Genomic DNA, 12,859 nt, shown 5'->3' with positions numbered 1-12,859 from the left:
TGTTTTCCCACCAAAACCGCAAAATTTCGCTTTTCTCATCAAACCGCAAAACTCGTTTTCCTACAAAAAAACACAAAAACACGAAAACTCGTTTTCCCGCCAAAACTGCAAAATTTTGCTTTCCCGCCAAAACCGCAAAATTACGTTTTTCCGTCAAAACCGCAAAGTTACGTTTCCCGCCAAACTTGCAAAATCTCGTTTTCCCGCCAAAACCGCAAAATCTTGTTTCCCGCCAAATCTACAAAATCTTGTTTTCCCGCCAAAACCGCAAAATCTCGTTTTCCCGTAAAAACTGCAAAATCTCGTTTTCCCGCCAAAACCGCTAAATCTCGTTTTTCCGTAAAACTGCAAAATCTCATTTTCCCACCAAACTCGCAAAATCTTGTTTTCCCGCCAAAACCGCAAAATTACGTTTTCCCGCCAAAACCGCAAAATCTCGTTTTCGCCAAAACCACAAAATCTCTTTTTCCGCCAAACCGCAAAATTACGTTTTTCCACAAAAAAATGCAAAATTTTATTTTCTCGCCAAAACTGCAAAATTTGTTTTTTCTACCAAAAACACAAAAACTCATTTTTAAATATTTATTTAATATATATGAAAATAAGGAAAAAAAACATAAGTTAATTTAAACCACTAAAACATATTCAACATAAAATAAAGGGCTTTTTGGTATTTTACATATATTGTATCGAGATACAGATATCAAATTACAAAACAAACATAATTGAATCGAGATAAAATTTATGGACACATGAACCAATAGCACAAACGAATATCATCTAGATGTTGCGTCCAGATACTGCATCTTGATACTGTATCCAGATATTTTGTCTAGTTCACCAAACGAACAGGGTCCAGGTGTTGCAACGCTTTCTTAAATAGCCATACAAGTACATTCCCCAAAAAGGCAACCATAATAAAATTCTTTAGGGCAGGGATGAGTATCAGGACAATCATTATCCGTCTTGCAAAGCTTACGTGCACAATGGCATTTTCCGTTAAGGCACTTTGCATGTTTTTCTACACATCGAAACACACACTCTTCTGTTGTCTTGCATGGTATATCATCATCGGCTCGTACTCCAAATCTATTCACCAACAATGTACCTATTAATTGCAAACACATACCATATTTAATATTTTATTCGGTTTAATAGATCGACTAAACAAAATATCAGAAATATAAAAATATATATAGCTAACATGAGAGACAGAAAACAAAAATGATGAAGATTGTTGTTTTCGATGCCGCCATGTCTTTTGAGTGAACGTTTTTGATGTGTAGGAGTTTATGGTTGAGAGTTTATAAAGACGTTTTTGATATTTTGGAGCATGAAGATGGCAGTATAATTAGTTAATGCATAGTACTCCCCATTAAAATAGTTGATTTTTTAAGATTAGCATCAAGATTAAGAAAAATAATACATATTATATTATTATTAATAACTTTTATTTTACATTCCTTTAAATACTCATTTACTTATATTTTTTTCACACTTGTCATTCAAAGGCATGCATATATTTAATTATTTATTATAAAAGTAAAAGCATTTAGGATTTTTTCCTAAGATCCATAAACTCCTAATAGCAAAATATTTATCATATCATATGGATCTTAGGAAAAAAATCCTAATTGATGATATTTGCTAAGGAAAACTCTAGGAGGAATTTAAGTTCCTAAGCTCATCATCATTGGCCATTCCCTAAAGGATGTCAAAACTTTTAATTAATAGTTAATTTAATATTAATTTCAATTAATAATTTTTACTAAATTTCAACTGAAGATTTTTATTGGTAATTGTGGAAAATATGACCAATGTTATGGTGTATGAAAGGTTTTATATTATCTGTTGGAAGACAATCATCTCTTTAAATCTTTTAATTTTTTTTATTCTTTTATTTTATTTTAATATATTCTATTTTTCCAATGGAAATGCTCTAAGTTGTTTTACTATTTTAGAGTAAGATGGATAATCTATAGCTGGCCTAAGGCACTCTGCACTTTTTAAAAACTCTAGTAAATGGTTGATGAAGTAAAGTGGATAGATGGTGAAACTGTCACTAGCCAAAGGGCACTATCAACAGATTCAATAGAGAGAGATATGGATCGATGGGTGGACAGGGAGATGTCACAAAAATCTGTAAAAATATCTATGATAAGCCACATAACTCTCAAGCTTCAAGGAACCATACACAAGAAGAAGAGGGTGGTTTCTATCTCAGAAGAAAACCTAAGAAAAAAAATCAATTTTATTTCATTCATCGTCTTAAGGGTTACATAGCTAAGAGGGAATTTATATACTAGTCCAACAATTGGGGACCTTATAGGGTCAAAAAATATTACATAATAAAATGACTAAACTTGCAAAACAACAACTCTTAAAAGAAAGGACACAGAAAAACTATAATAGTCATAATCCTGCAAAACAAGAAAAGTGAAACTGGCCAGGTTGTGAGCAGTTTGTCAAATTGGCTGGTTTTACCAACTGTCATCCTGGCGGGTTTGGGAGTATAAGCCAGTCTGAAGCTTTGTTGTGGCTAGGCAGATCTCCTAAATCGGCAGATTCTCCTGCACTTAAACTAGTAAACAAAGAAGCTTCCTGGATTCCTTGGAAAACTGGTAGGAACACAGTTGTTGGAGTCTTGAGTTTATCTTGAGTGATTTCTAGCATTTCCTTGTCGTTCTTGTCTTCTTGGAGTTCTTCAAGCTTTATGACAGCAATGAGATTCTCTACAAAAATGTTGAACTCTTCTCATAGTGTCCTCTTACTTGATCTAGTTCTTGGTGCTTGATTCATAGTGGGGATATTGATGGTGTCTTCTTCAAATTCAGTTGATTTGGTTTTGATGTCCTCATCAATGAATTCATTGTAAAACGGTATACATAAATTCAAATTTATGAGTATTGATCTAAAGTGTCATATTTTTAATGAAATATAGGACTATCAAAATGAAAAGTAGTTATAGAATATACTAAAACACTACAGCTTTAAAGCATAAAAATGGTCTTATACAATAAAATTTTGATTAAGCTCTAATAAAAAAAATTTAGAGAAAAAGAAAACCATACATTAGTGTAACATCCGCGAACCAAATAGTGACATTTGGGGATGGTGTCGATCGACACCACCTTTTCCGGTTCGACCAGATTGTTTTAATTCGCGATTTTTGGTTGGTTTGGTTTAATTGGGTTATCTAAACCGAATATATAAGGGGAGAAGCGATCCAAGTCGAGGGTTTTGAAGTGTTTTGTCTCCGTTTGCAGAAGAAAAGAGAGAAAAAAGAGTTTGTGAGTTGAGAGGATTTTGGGATTGTTCTTGGCTGTTTTGGTGAGATCAGTGGCTGGAGAAGGGATAGTTGTTGCTGGAAACGAAGGAAAAGCTTCTTAAGGTGTTGTTTCCATCATTTCTCAACCAAATCTTCCTGCAAAGAGGTGAGTGCTCGACCATGGCCGATCTAAGCATGAAATCTCTTTTGTTTTGGTTGTTCTTTGTTGTTTGTGGTGTTTTGTTTGTGTGGGTTGGTTGGTTTCATGTTTCCATAGGTTCCTGAAGCGTTAGGGAGAATTTGGAACGGATTGAAAGCGATTCGGAGCGGAGGTTCGACGTTTGGCTTCATGCAGATCGTGTCTACGAAGGTGGTGTCAATCGCCACCAGTTAGGTGTCAGTTGACACTATGGTCGTGTCTGATTCGGTCGACACCAACCTAGCGGCGGTCGACACAGACCTAGGTTCAAGCTGCTGGTCCATTATCATATAATATCATATATATATATATATATATATCATATCAAATTGTGTTAATTTGTACATTGGGACAGAAATATTTTGTTATTTTATAACTTTTTTTAATTTATCAATGGAGTATCAAATTATATAGGTTTTACTGTATTTCTCAGAGCAAGTAGCAGAAGGGTTTCAAAATCAAATAAAATAAGACGGGAAAAAAATAAAAATTTGACGCATAGCATTTATTTATGATGGCCAAAATCAGAAGATGCTGAATTTTTTCACTACTGAAACGAAAATATGTTAAAGAAACGAGAGATCACAGCAACAACAATGGCCCTACAAACGATCAATCACTTGATTACAATCAACAGAAGAAAAAACTGGAAAAATATTCACTGGCTTGATGATGACCAGATTTTATAATCGTAATCTTTGTTGTCGTGTAAAACTATACAAAAGTATTACGTTGATTAAAAATTCAGCTGACAAACACAAGTATTGATCCAAACCGATTCTTAAATTTTGGTATCAGAGTAATCGAACTTGATTGTTACAGAGTTCAACTCAGACCAAGCAACATCCATTTACACAGGAGAGTCATGTCTATCAATGTAGAGAGGAAACATAAAGCCGTTACCTTACACAAAGCTCAAACTTTTGAATCTTCTTTAGGCTTTCTTCTTGCTCCCGAGCAACTTCATTTTTTCTGGTAACATGCCATGGATGAACAAAAACATTGATGATACCAACAAAACCTTGGAAAGAACAATTATTATGACAGAAGAAGATCCCTCGGTTGCAACAAAGTTATGATAGAGAGTAATCAGAATGACTATGGCAATGAGAGTCTGCTTTTTCCATTGAATTGTATCAGTAACTACAAGGTTCATATGCCACCAATAAGACTTTCTCAGTATGTGAGCCAAGATTACTAGTGAATTTCTATTATGAGGAGGGTAGTTTAATTTTTAGTATCAAGATTTTGGTTTAGATTTTCGTGAATCTTAGTTCTAATCTTTTAGGTACGGTTTCAGTGTCAGTTCAGGGTTCAGGTTTTAGTTAGTTAATTAATTACAAAGAAATTCCCAAAAAATTCAGAGACATGTAGCTATATGTACCTTCTGTTTTGGGTTGATTTTGAGCTGCCAAGTGTGAGAACGAATCTATTGTCCTCTTTATACCTTCCTAGCATTGCAAAAAAAAAACAATGAAAGTGCAAGGGTAAGCAATAGAGAAGCAGAAGATATATCGATCTCTGTCTCAAATGAAGGAAAAGATTGTATAAACCTGAAGTGGGACAACAGGAGCATAGCCTAAACGATCCTTTGCTTTTGAAGAATCAAAAGTTCTGTTGCAAGAGAGTAGCCTTACTCTAGAAGGTGTTAGCACTGGTACTTTCATCCCATATGGTCTCAGTAATTTATATACCAGTTCCACAAGATGTGCTATTGGCATCATTATAATTGCAGGTATCTTTATACTTGGCCTGAAAAACATACAGCAATTTACCAATTTCTAATTAACTCATCATGAACAAAAGCAAATCAAGTGTACTCGGAGATTTTATTTTTTACTTACGTTGGGTAGGAAAAATGATAAGGAAGGAAACGAGATATCTAATTACGACTACAGATAGAAACCCTCAAAAAGTGGAAGAACCTTCTTGTAACTTTTGTTATAGAAAATATACCTCTCATAACCAAGTCCTTCAAGAAGCTGTGACATAAACTCCCAAAATTTAATTGGCTCCATGTTGGTAATGAAGTATGCCTGCACAGCCATTTCATGTAGCATCACTACAGCGATTATTTCCATACATCATAAACATTCCTCAACTAGCCTACGAGGAGATTAACTTCTATATGAAAAATGCCATAATTCTAGATAATGGGCAGTTTAGTTACGAACTTAGCACACATTCACAACCTACATGTAGTATGTCACCTAATAACCCAAACTAAGTCCAAGAAAAGCAACGAGGACAATTTAAATTTCCAAATACAACCAGACTGCAGCCAAACTCGTATACAGTATATGTTTTCATGAAATGTGATCCAACTTTCTGAGTCTCTTAATTCCCTAAGGAGCAGATATAAGGTTGTGCCAGTTTCCCCAATGCTTTCATTTACTACAGTTAACGTTATAACAGACAAGACTAAAACTTAGAGAGGTAATAAATATACAATAAAACAAGAACAGCAGTAGTACAGTACCACTATGAAATTATAGACAACTAGAACATGGTATCAATTGAAATCAAATACCTGGCCTGCAGCTTTTGCACATACTTCTCCTCCTGACGCTAGTGCTCGCTCAGCACAGACATGGGCGTGCACAACATTTTCAACATAAGTGAAATCATAGAAGTTACTCCCATCACCTATTATGAACTAGACAATAAAGAATCCAAAACGAATCATAAAGGTAAACTAAATTATTGAATGTGCTAGACAAAGCAAAAGACATGAGACAATGCATCTTTAGCTAATTATTCATTTTATTAAGATCCTTATTTTTCTTAAGAAGCACGCCATTTTGCTAAATAGATAAACGCATATCTGCAAACTATCAGATGTTTCAATATGTAGCATGGTCATGAATTACACACACTGTGATGGAAGTAGCAAGACTGATGAAACCATCACTTAAAAAGGAGAGACAAGAGCACAGTAATAGATCACAAATATAGCATTAGACCAAGAGATAAACAAAGAAAATATATCCAACCTTGGATTTCCCAGCTCTGGCAGCAGTAACAAGCGATGGAACCATTAATTTATCACCAGGACCAAATATGCTGCTAGGACGAATGCAACAAGTGAGTAGTCCATTTCTTCCATTTGCTTTCAAGATCAAAGCTTCCCCTTCAGCTTTAGTAGCTGAATATGAGTCATTATGCTGAAAACAAAATAGAGTTTCTCACTCAGTAAACAGAATCTCAAAAAAGAGCAACACAAGCAAATGATGCATCATAATCCTGTAAAAAATATCAAGTTCTGAACAAAACAAGGAAGACCTTGGGTGGGTAAGGCATTGATTCATCGGCATTCAAAGTACCATGGACTCCGTCAAACACGACACTTGGAGAGCTAGTGTAGATGAGCCTCTTTACTCCAACCTCAATACAAGCATCAACAACATTTGTAGTCCCTACCCACAAAGAAGTTGGTATTAACACTAACAGATCTTTCCATTTCTAAACAGAGAAAGATTTACAGATTTGAAGTATCTTCAAACCTTGAACATTAACTGAGTAATGAAGCTGGTGATTGTTAATCGATGAATCTGGAGCTGCCATATGAAACACCACTTCTGCTCCCTCAAAACCTGTTCAACTTCATCATCAGATACCCAAATTCGAAGAATCACTAAACTGAATCGAATTCAAAGCAAAAATAACCTTTGACAACTTGAGATTTGTTCCGGAGATCAGCAGAGACGTACTGAACTCGACCGGATCTAATCGCTTCACCGAGAAGTCCAGTCTCCTCGTGAGGCTCGAGATGTATCGCCGGAGCTAAATCGGCGATGCGGACGTGGAACATCTCGTAACGTATGAGCATTTCCACAAGATGCCTTGCTGCGAATCCTCTACCACCGGTAACGACGCACCATCGCTCAGTCTCCGTAACTTCCATCACCATTGTTGTCTTCTTCTCCGCCGAAACTACTCAAATCCAAAAGAGTAGAAGAAAATTGCTTATAATGTATTCAAAAATTGATCAGCCAAAAACCGAAACTATTATATACAAATCGAAAACAGATAAACAATAGTTAGATGGGAACTCAGAGCCAAGAGAAGAGCCGAGCTCAAAATCGGAGGAGTTACATTTTTACGACGAGGCGGATTCAACGGCGTCGAGTTTACAGGTGGAAGTCAACGGCGAGAGCGGCGGTGCTGGACGGAAGACTGAGAGGAGAGAACGTTCGGAGAAACCAACTTGGTACAGTAGATTGCTGATGAAATCGAGGTGGTTTTTTTTCTTTTTTCTTTTTTTTTTCAAATACATAAATTTATTATTTGATTTGGTTTCATTGTTTTGGTTTTGTGTTTTGGTTTAAGGATTAGAGTAATTTCTGATTTACATTAGAACTATGGTTGTGGAGTTTTTCATTTTGTTAATGACGGTTTAGGAGCTTGCAAGAAAGGTCTATAAAAGATTCTTTATGATTAATAAAAATTAGCCACCAACAATTAACCTAATTCTCTAGAAAGAGACTTGGGTTAAAAGGGAAGGTTTAATCTTTAGTTTCAATCCAGGCTCTGGTTACCATATCAGCGGCAAAGGTTCAGGCTCGTATCAGAACCTTGTTATCCCAATACTCAAGCCAGCTTACAGCCTATATAAACTTGCTTAAACTGTCCAAAGATCAAATTATTCATGTGGAGAGCGCTTTCACTACAGCACTAGCTGTCTCAGAATCTCAATATTCTCATGGTCGTCTGAATCCTATATGTTAGGTTTGTGGAGTGGGAGTTGAATATGTGTGTCATGTGCTTCTCAGCGGGTATGTGCGCTGGCTAATTAAGATACCCCTCCTTGTCAAGGTTTTTCGATTTCTCTAAGTGAAAATATGAATTACATTTTTACTTTGATGGAAAATGATAGATTACGTGAAGCTCACAGAATTTTCCATTCCTTGAATTTTATGGGGTATTTGGAAAATTCGAAATGCTACTTTGATTGCTGGTAAAACAGGAGATTTTAAAATATTGGTGTCACTTTCCATGGAAGAAGCAACAAACTGGTCAAAACAGAATCAAGTACCTGTGAATGGTATCATCAAATGCAATGGGAGTTCTTCGTGGATTAATCCATCTTTAATGTGTGGTGGAGCGTGGATTGCAACTTTGCAAAAGATGATAATGGTGCAGCAGTTTTTCATGCACGTGACGCGCGTGATGCTTTTTTACCGGCCTTTAACAAGATCACTGCAATATTGCGTTGTATTTTGTGGATGCTTCAAAGTTTAAGTGATCTCCGTCTAACAAATATACAGGTATGGTCAGACTGTCCTGCTGCTATTGAAGCTCTAAACAATCCCGACAAGTGGCCCCATTATCGGACATACCTTTGTTATATAAACAAATCTTCTTCCAAGTTTTAATTTAAATGGTGTAAATTTAAGGTATCGCTGCCTCAAGCTAACTATATAGCTCGTGACATAGCTAAGAGTGTAAGATGACTGGGCGTTTTCAATCTTATTTGCCGTTAGGGGAGCCTGCTTGGCTTCATGCTCGTATTGAAGATGGTGAATGTCTATGTTAGTGTTTCTGTTTGTGTCGTTGTTGTTGTGTATGTTTTAGCACTTTTTATGTTGTGGTCATCGGGTTTGTTATGTTATGTTTATATTTTATAAAATCACAGCTGAAAAAAATAATAATAGAAGCTCATGTTTCGCAAAGGCTAATAAGTAATAAATCTATTCCACAGACGACAAAGAATGAATCTCTTTCGAGGAGTATGAAGACGACGGATGATAAATAGTGCATAGTCACCCCAGGGGCGGATGTAGGTGTAATGGAGGTGGGGCAAGTGCCCCATACTCATTTTTAATAATTCTTCAGTTTTATCTATTGTGTATAACATATCTTAGCACATTTGGTTAAAAGTGCCACATACTATGTCAAAAGAGGAGGGTTCAATGCCTTCTATCTACAATTTTTTTTATCACTTTTTATGTTTTGGCTTGTATTAATATTGCTAAAATTTTTTTGTTAAGGTAAGTATTCATATGTGCCCATGTTAATTTTCCTCCTGGATCCGCCACTGTCACCCCACACGTGACATAGTTAACGAAAACATGGGACCAAAAGACAAGTGACATGCTTGAGCAGACGCCAAAAATGTTGGGATTTTTCTACAGAATTTTCAACGTTCATTAGGTTCACTCCTTTTTATAGATGGCTGTGAGTTCGATCGGGTCTTCGTCTATTGGTCTTTTGTCTCTATCTTATAATGATTAACGTATCCTATGTCATTTGGAACGTCCGACGACTATTCTTTTCTCAAGTCAACTGTCAATGAGTCAATCCTTTATTTTGTTATGCACTTGACCGAGTGTACGGATACATGGTGTGCGGAGACCACTATAAGTCGTCCATATAGTTTCAGCTCTCTCTCCTTTTTATTTGTGTGGCTCATGTCTCTACCATACGTTTCAGCTCTCTCTTATCTCCACTTCACTCTTCTATATATATAAATGCATAAATGCGATTCACATTGATTAAGTAAAGATACCAGAGAGTTGATAAGGTCGGATTCAGACGCAAGCAAATTAAATTACAGTTAAATTTGTGATAAGTAATATATATAAGTAATTACAGAGTGAATTAGTAAGATGGCATCTTCGAAATTGATCTCTTCCATGCTATTTCTTCTTCTCCTCGTGTTTTCGCTTCATATGGATGAAGCTCTTGCTGCTCAACGTAAAATCCGCAAACTGAGTAAGATTTTTTTTCCCCCTTAAAAACATTTTACATATTAATATATTCAAATCGAATTTCTAGTAAAGTATAAGTCGATAATTAAAAATTATTTGATCCAGTTACATGTTTTCATATAGTTTTCTTATTTTATGTTTATTATTTTGTGACCATCATATATATATATATATATATATATTTTAATCTCTTATTAAATAGAAAACATTTCATATTCATTTGTTAGTCATTTTTTTTACAAGATTAGTAAAGAAAATTATCATTAGAGAATATAATAAATATTTACGTTATTTTTGAAAATTTGGATTTAGCTATATTAATTAGTTATATATCTTAAAATAACCTGCGTGACTGTATAAACTGAAGTGTGAATTATGTGTACGTGATGCAGAAGAGATAATCAAGGTGGGGAGGAATTTGGAAGACAATGACTACAAAAGCTCTAAAAGGCAAGCTGGAGGGAGTGTATCGAATAAATGCCACAGCAAAAGTTATACCACGACCGTCACTACTTATCTAATTACTAATGAATCGTCTTCCCCATGTATAAAGTGCGACGTAAAGAACGGCTCCTGTTATAGTTGCACCAAGACCAGAAAGTGCAGATCGTCCAATGGCTCACCCTGGAGGTGCACCGTCACCGAGTTGTGTTGCCTTATAGAATATTCATAGAGATAGATTTATCGGATGCAAAATCAATACATATATATAAATTTGTTGAACATATATATATATATATATATATATTGTTATAAGTTATAACACATTGTATCCATGTACATGCATGTCCAATTTTGATTTGTAAGTAACAAGGGTGAGTCGAGCATATAGGTTTGATCTTCAGATCTTGGAGACCAAATCAAAGCACAAGCTTAATTAGAACTAGCTTTGTATATAATATTCCAAAGAGCTTAAGAAACGTACCTTTGAAGAATCTATAATTCAGTTGTTCCTCTTCATCAAAAGAATTGAGACATGTGATGCAAAAACCAAAAAAAAAGAAGAATTCAGTAAAGGCTATTTTCAGGCACCAGTTAACAAAAATCAGTTTCATGTAGTTTTTCTTAGCTAGCTGTTACCAAATTAGGTAACCCCAAATAAAAAAAAGGGGGTTTAATTTTTCGGCACTATATTTGGATTCTGCCACATTGCACCAATTTTTAATTCCATAATTGTTGCATTCTGATTATGCAATTTGCCGGAAAAATATTTGTGATTTTGGTTTATTCCAAATCTTCAAAAGGAGAAAGAGTTGCATGCATGCAATTTCTTAAAGTAGGGAGAAAGAAAGTCATCATCCATTGGTTTTAAAGATAGAGATCGAGAGTACCCAAAGAGAAAATATACGATATGGAGTACGTACGAATACTTCTGATCAAGTCAAGTGTCAACTGAACTCCTTTATTTTGTCATTAAAAAAAAAAAAAAAACCTTTCCATGGAAAAAGGATTGTACATGTCAATAATGGTGTGCGGAGACCACTAAAACCCAAAACCCCACATGTGATAAATTAAGTCACAGTATATGTTTCCAATCTTCTCGAAGTTCTCTTATCTCTCTACCTCTCTCTATTCTGTGTAAATGCATATATAAACGTGAATTACAGTGATTACATAGAGTTTGAAAAGTAACACATACATAGATATTATTAAGATGACGTCTTCCACAAGCTCTTGCATGATATTTCTTGTTCTCCTCGTGTTTACTCTTCGTAGGGATGACGCTCTTGGTCCTCAAACTGAAATCCGGAAACTCAGTGAGATTTTCTTATTTATTTTTAACCTTTCACATATCAATATTGTTAATTGTCTGCCAAAGCTGCACATTTTATGTGGCAGGTCATCATGGATGTTTGTCGATCATAATAAATTTACAGAAAAGGAATATAAATTGTGAAACAATATGTGAAAGGTGTGGGGTCAGAAGAAACAATTAATCACGTAATTTTTGTGTCTGTCGGCTCTAAAGACATGGGCGTTATCATAAATCCCAACAACAATAGGGATGTTTCAATTGGAATCATTGTATGCAAATATGGATTATTTATTCTGGTGAAAACCTTTAAAAACAATTAGTTCAGAGTTTCTTTAATAAAATGGTATATATGGACAGCCATAAATAATAAGATTTTTGAGAATGTTGACTTAAGGTTCTTCCATTGGCCGAAAGTGAGGAGTGATATATTATGATTTAACCATATCATGATATAAGTGCGTTTTTTTAATTTTTTTTCATTTGTTTTTAAGTCGTTTTTGAGTTTTTACAGGTTATTTAGGAATTTGGCACGGATAGAGCAAAGGGGAATTTGGATGATTTTGGAGCATTTTACAGAAGGAAAAGAACTTGGAGTCGGATCAGAGTTATGGCATCGACCAACATCGAAGGAGCATCGGTCGACACCCGTGTTTATCCGACGAGAGAAAGAAGAAATAGGAAGTTTTACAATTTTACCTAAAGTTTTTCTAAATTGCAACACAAGTCCCTGACGTGTTTTAGGACATATATATAGTGTTTTTGGGTTTTAGAAAATCCTTAAGTTATTTTCTAGCAGTTTTTGAGAGAGAGATATTGAGAGCTTTTGGGAGAGAATGATCTGAATTCTTTGTAGAGAGAAGATTTCTAAACTCCCTCTTTTTACTTTTAATATCTATTGCATGTTATTCAGAATGATTTGTTCTTCA

At 35.1% G+C, this 12,859-nt stretch overlaps 3 protein-coding genes across 6 annotated transcripts; 1 reads left to right on the top strand and 2 right to left on the bottom strand.

The window, feature by feature from the left end:
• Window positions 1-623: 623 nt before the first annotated feature.
• Window positions 624-1,368, bottom strand: LOC147947664 (defensin-like protein 290). The gene is made up of 2 exons (XM_087496073.1): window positions 1,205-1,368; window positions 624-1,108 (listed from the first exon to the last, which is right to left on the bottom strand). The coding sequence occupies exons 1-2, from the start codon at window positions 1,254-1,256 to the stop codon at window positions 876-878; spliced, it is 285 nt and encodes a 94-aa protein (XP_087352199.1). The 5' UTR covers window positions 1,257-1,368; the 3' UTR covers window positions 624-875.
• A 2,863-nt stretch (window positions 1,369-4,231) lies between these two features.
• Window positions 4,232-8,059, bottom strand: LOC109124732 (3beta-hydroxysteroid-dehydrogenase/decarboxylase). 4 transcript variants are annotated; one of them, XR_015594400.1, is made up of 10 exons: window positions 7,563-7,902; window positions 7,134-7,400; window positions 6,971-7,060; window positions 6,750-6,883; window positions 6,461-6,631; window positions 5,998-6,123; window positions 5,424-5,503; window positions 5,021-5,219; window positions 4,852-4,914; window positions 4,232-4,610 (listed from the first exon to the last, which is right to left on the bottom strand). XR_015594400.1 is itself a non-coding variant. In XM_010501956.3 (10 exons), exons 2-10 carry the CDS (start codon window positions 7,375-7,377, stop codon window positions 4,402-4,404), a joined length of 1,149 nt encoding a protein of 382 aa, XP_010500258.1. In that variant the 5' UTR covers window positions 7,378-7,400; window positions 7,563-8,059; the 3' UTR covers window positions 4,232-4,401. The 4 variants fall into 4 exon arrangements, 2 of the variants coding, with proteins under 2 accessions (XP_010500258.1, XP_010500257.1); XR_015594399.1 differs by having other exon boundaries at window positions 4,232-4,439; XM_010501956.3 differs by having other exon boundaries at window positions 4,232-4,439; window positions 4,852-4,918; window positions 7,563-8,059.
• Window positions 8,060-9,881: 1,822 nt separating this feature from the next.
• Window positions 9,882-11,006, top strand: LOC104777664 (uncharacterized). Its single transcript, XM_010501954.3, has 2 exons — window positions 9,882-10,181; window positions 10,570-11,006. The coding sequence occupies exons 1-2, from the start codon at window positions 10,076-10,078 to the stop codon at window positions 10,848-10,850; spliced, it is 387 nt and encodes a 128-aa protein (XP_010500256.1). The 5' UTR covers window positions 9,882-10,075; the 3' UTR covers window positions 10,851-11,006.
• The last annotated feature ends 1,853 nt before the right edge of the window (window positions 11,007-12,859 follow it).

Source organism: Camelina sativa, chromosome 3 (genome assembly GCF_030686135.1).
Source record: "Camelina sativa cultivar CO46 ecotype springtype chromosome 3, ASM3068613v1".
In the NCBI taxonomy this organism is placed as follows: domain Eukaryota; kingdom Viridiplantae; phylum Streptophyta; class Magnoliopsida; order Brassicales; family Brassicaceae; genus Camelina; species Camelina sativa.
The sequence above is the reverse complement of the archived record's forward strand: the minus strand, read 5'-3'. Positions and strand labels throughout refer to the sequence as shown.

What these genes read in the sequence shown, in the direction of transcription:
- LOC109124732 (XM_010501955.3), bottom strand. Translation starts at nt 7,377, where the DNA reads ATGGTGATGGAAGTTACGGAGACTGAGCGATGGTGCGTCGTTACCGGT. An exon ending in TTACTCAGTTAATGTTCAAG is followed by an intron (nt 6,884 to 6,970) that starts GTTTGAAGATAC and finishes CTTTGTGGGTAG; the next exon opens with GGACTACAAATGTTGTTGAT. An exon ending in AAATCAACCCAAAACAGAAG is followed by an intron (nt 4,611 to 4,851) that starts GTACATATAGCT and finishes TGAACCTTGTAG; the next exon opens with TTACTGATACAATTCAATGG.
- LOC104777664 (XM_010501954.3), top strand. Translation starts at nt 10,076, where the DNA reads ATGGCATCTTCGAAATTGATCTCTTCCATGCTATTTCTTCTTCTCCTC. An exon ending in ACGTAAAATCCGCAAACTGA is followed by an intron (nt 10,182 to 10,569) that starts GTAAGATTTTTT and finishes TACGTGATGCAG; the next exon opens with AAGAGATAATCAAGGTGGGG.
- LOC147947664 (XM_087496073.1), bottom strand. Translation starts at nt 1,256, where the DNA reads ATGGCGGCATCGAAAACAACAATCTTCATCATTTTTGTTTTCTGTCTC. An exon ending in TTTTGTTTTCTGTCTCTCAT is followed by an intron (nt 1,109 to 1,204) that starts GTTAGCTATATA and finishes TGCAATTAATAG; the next exon opens with GTACATTGTTGGTGAATAGA.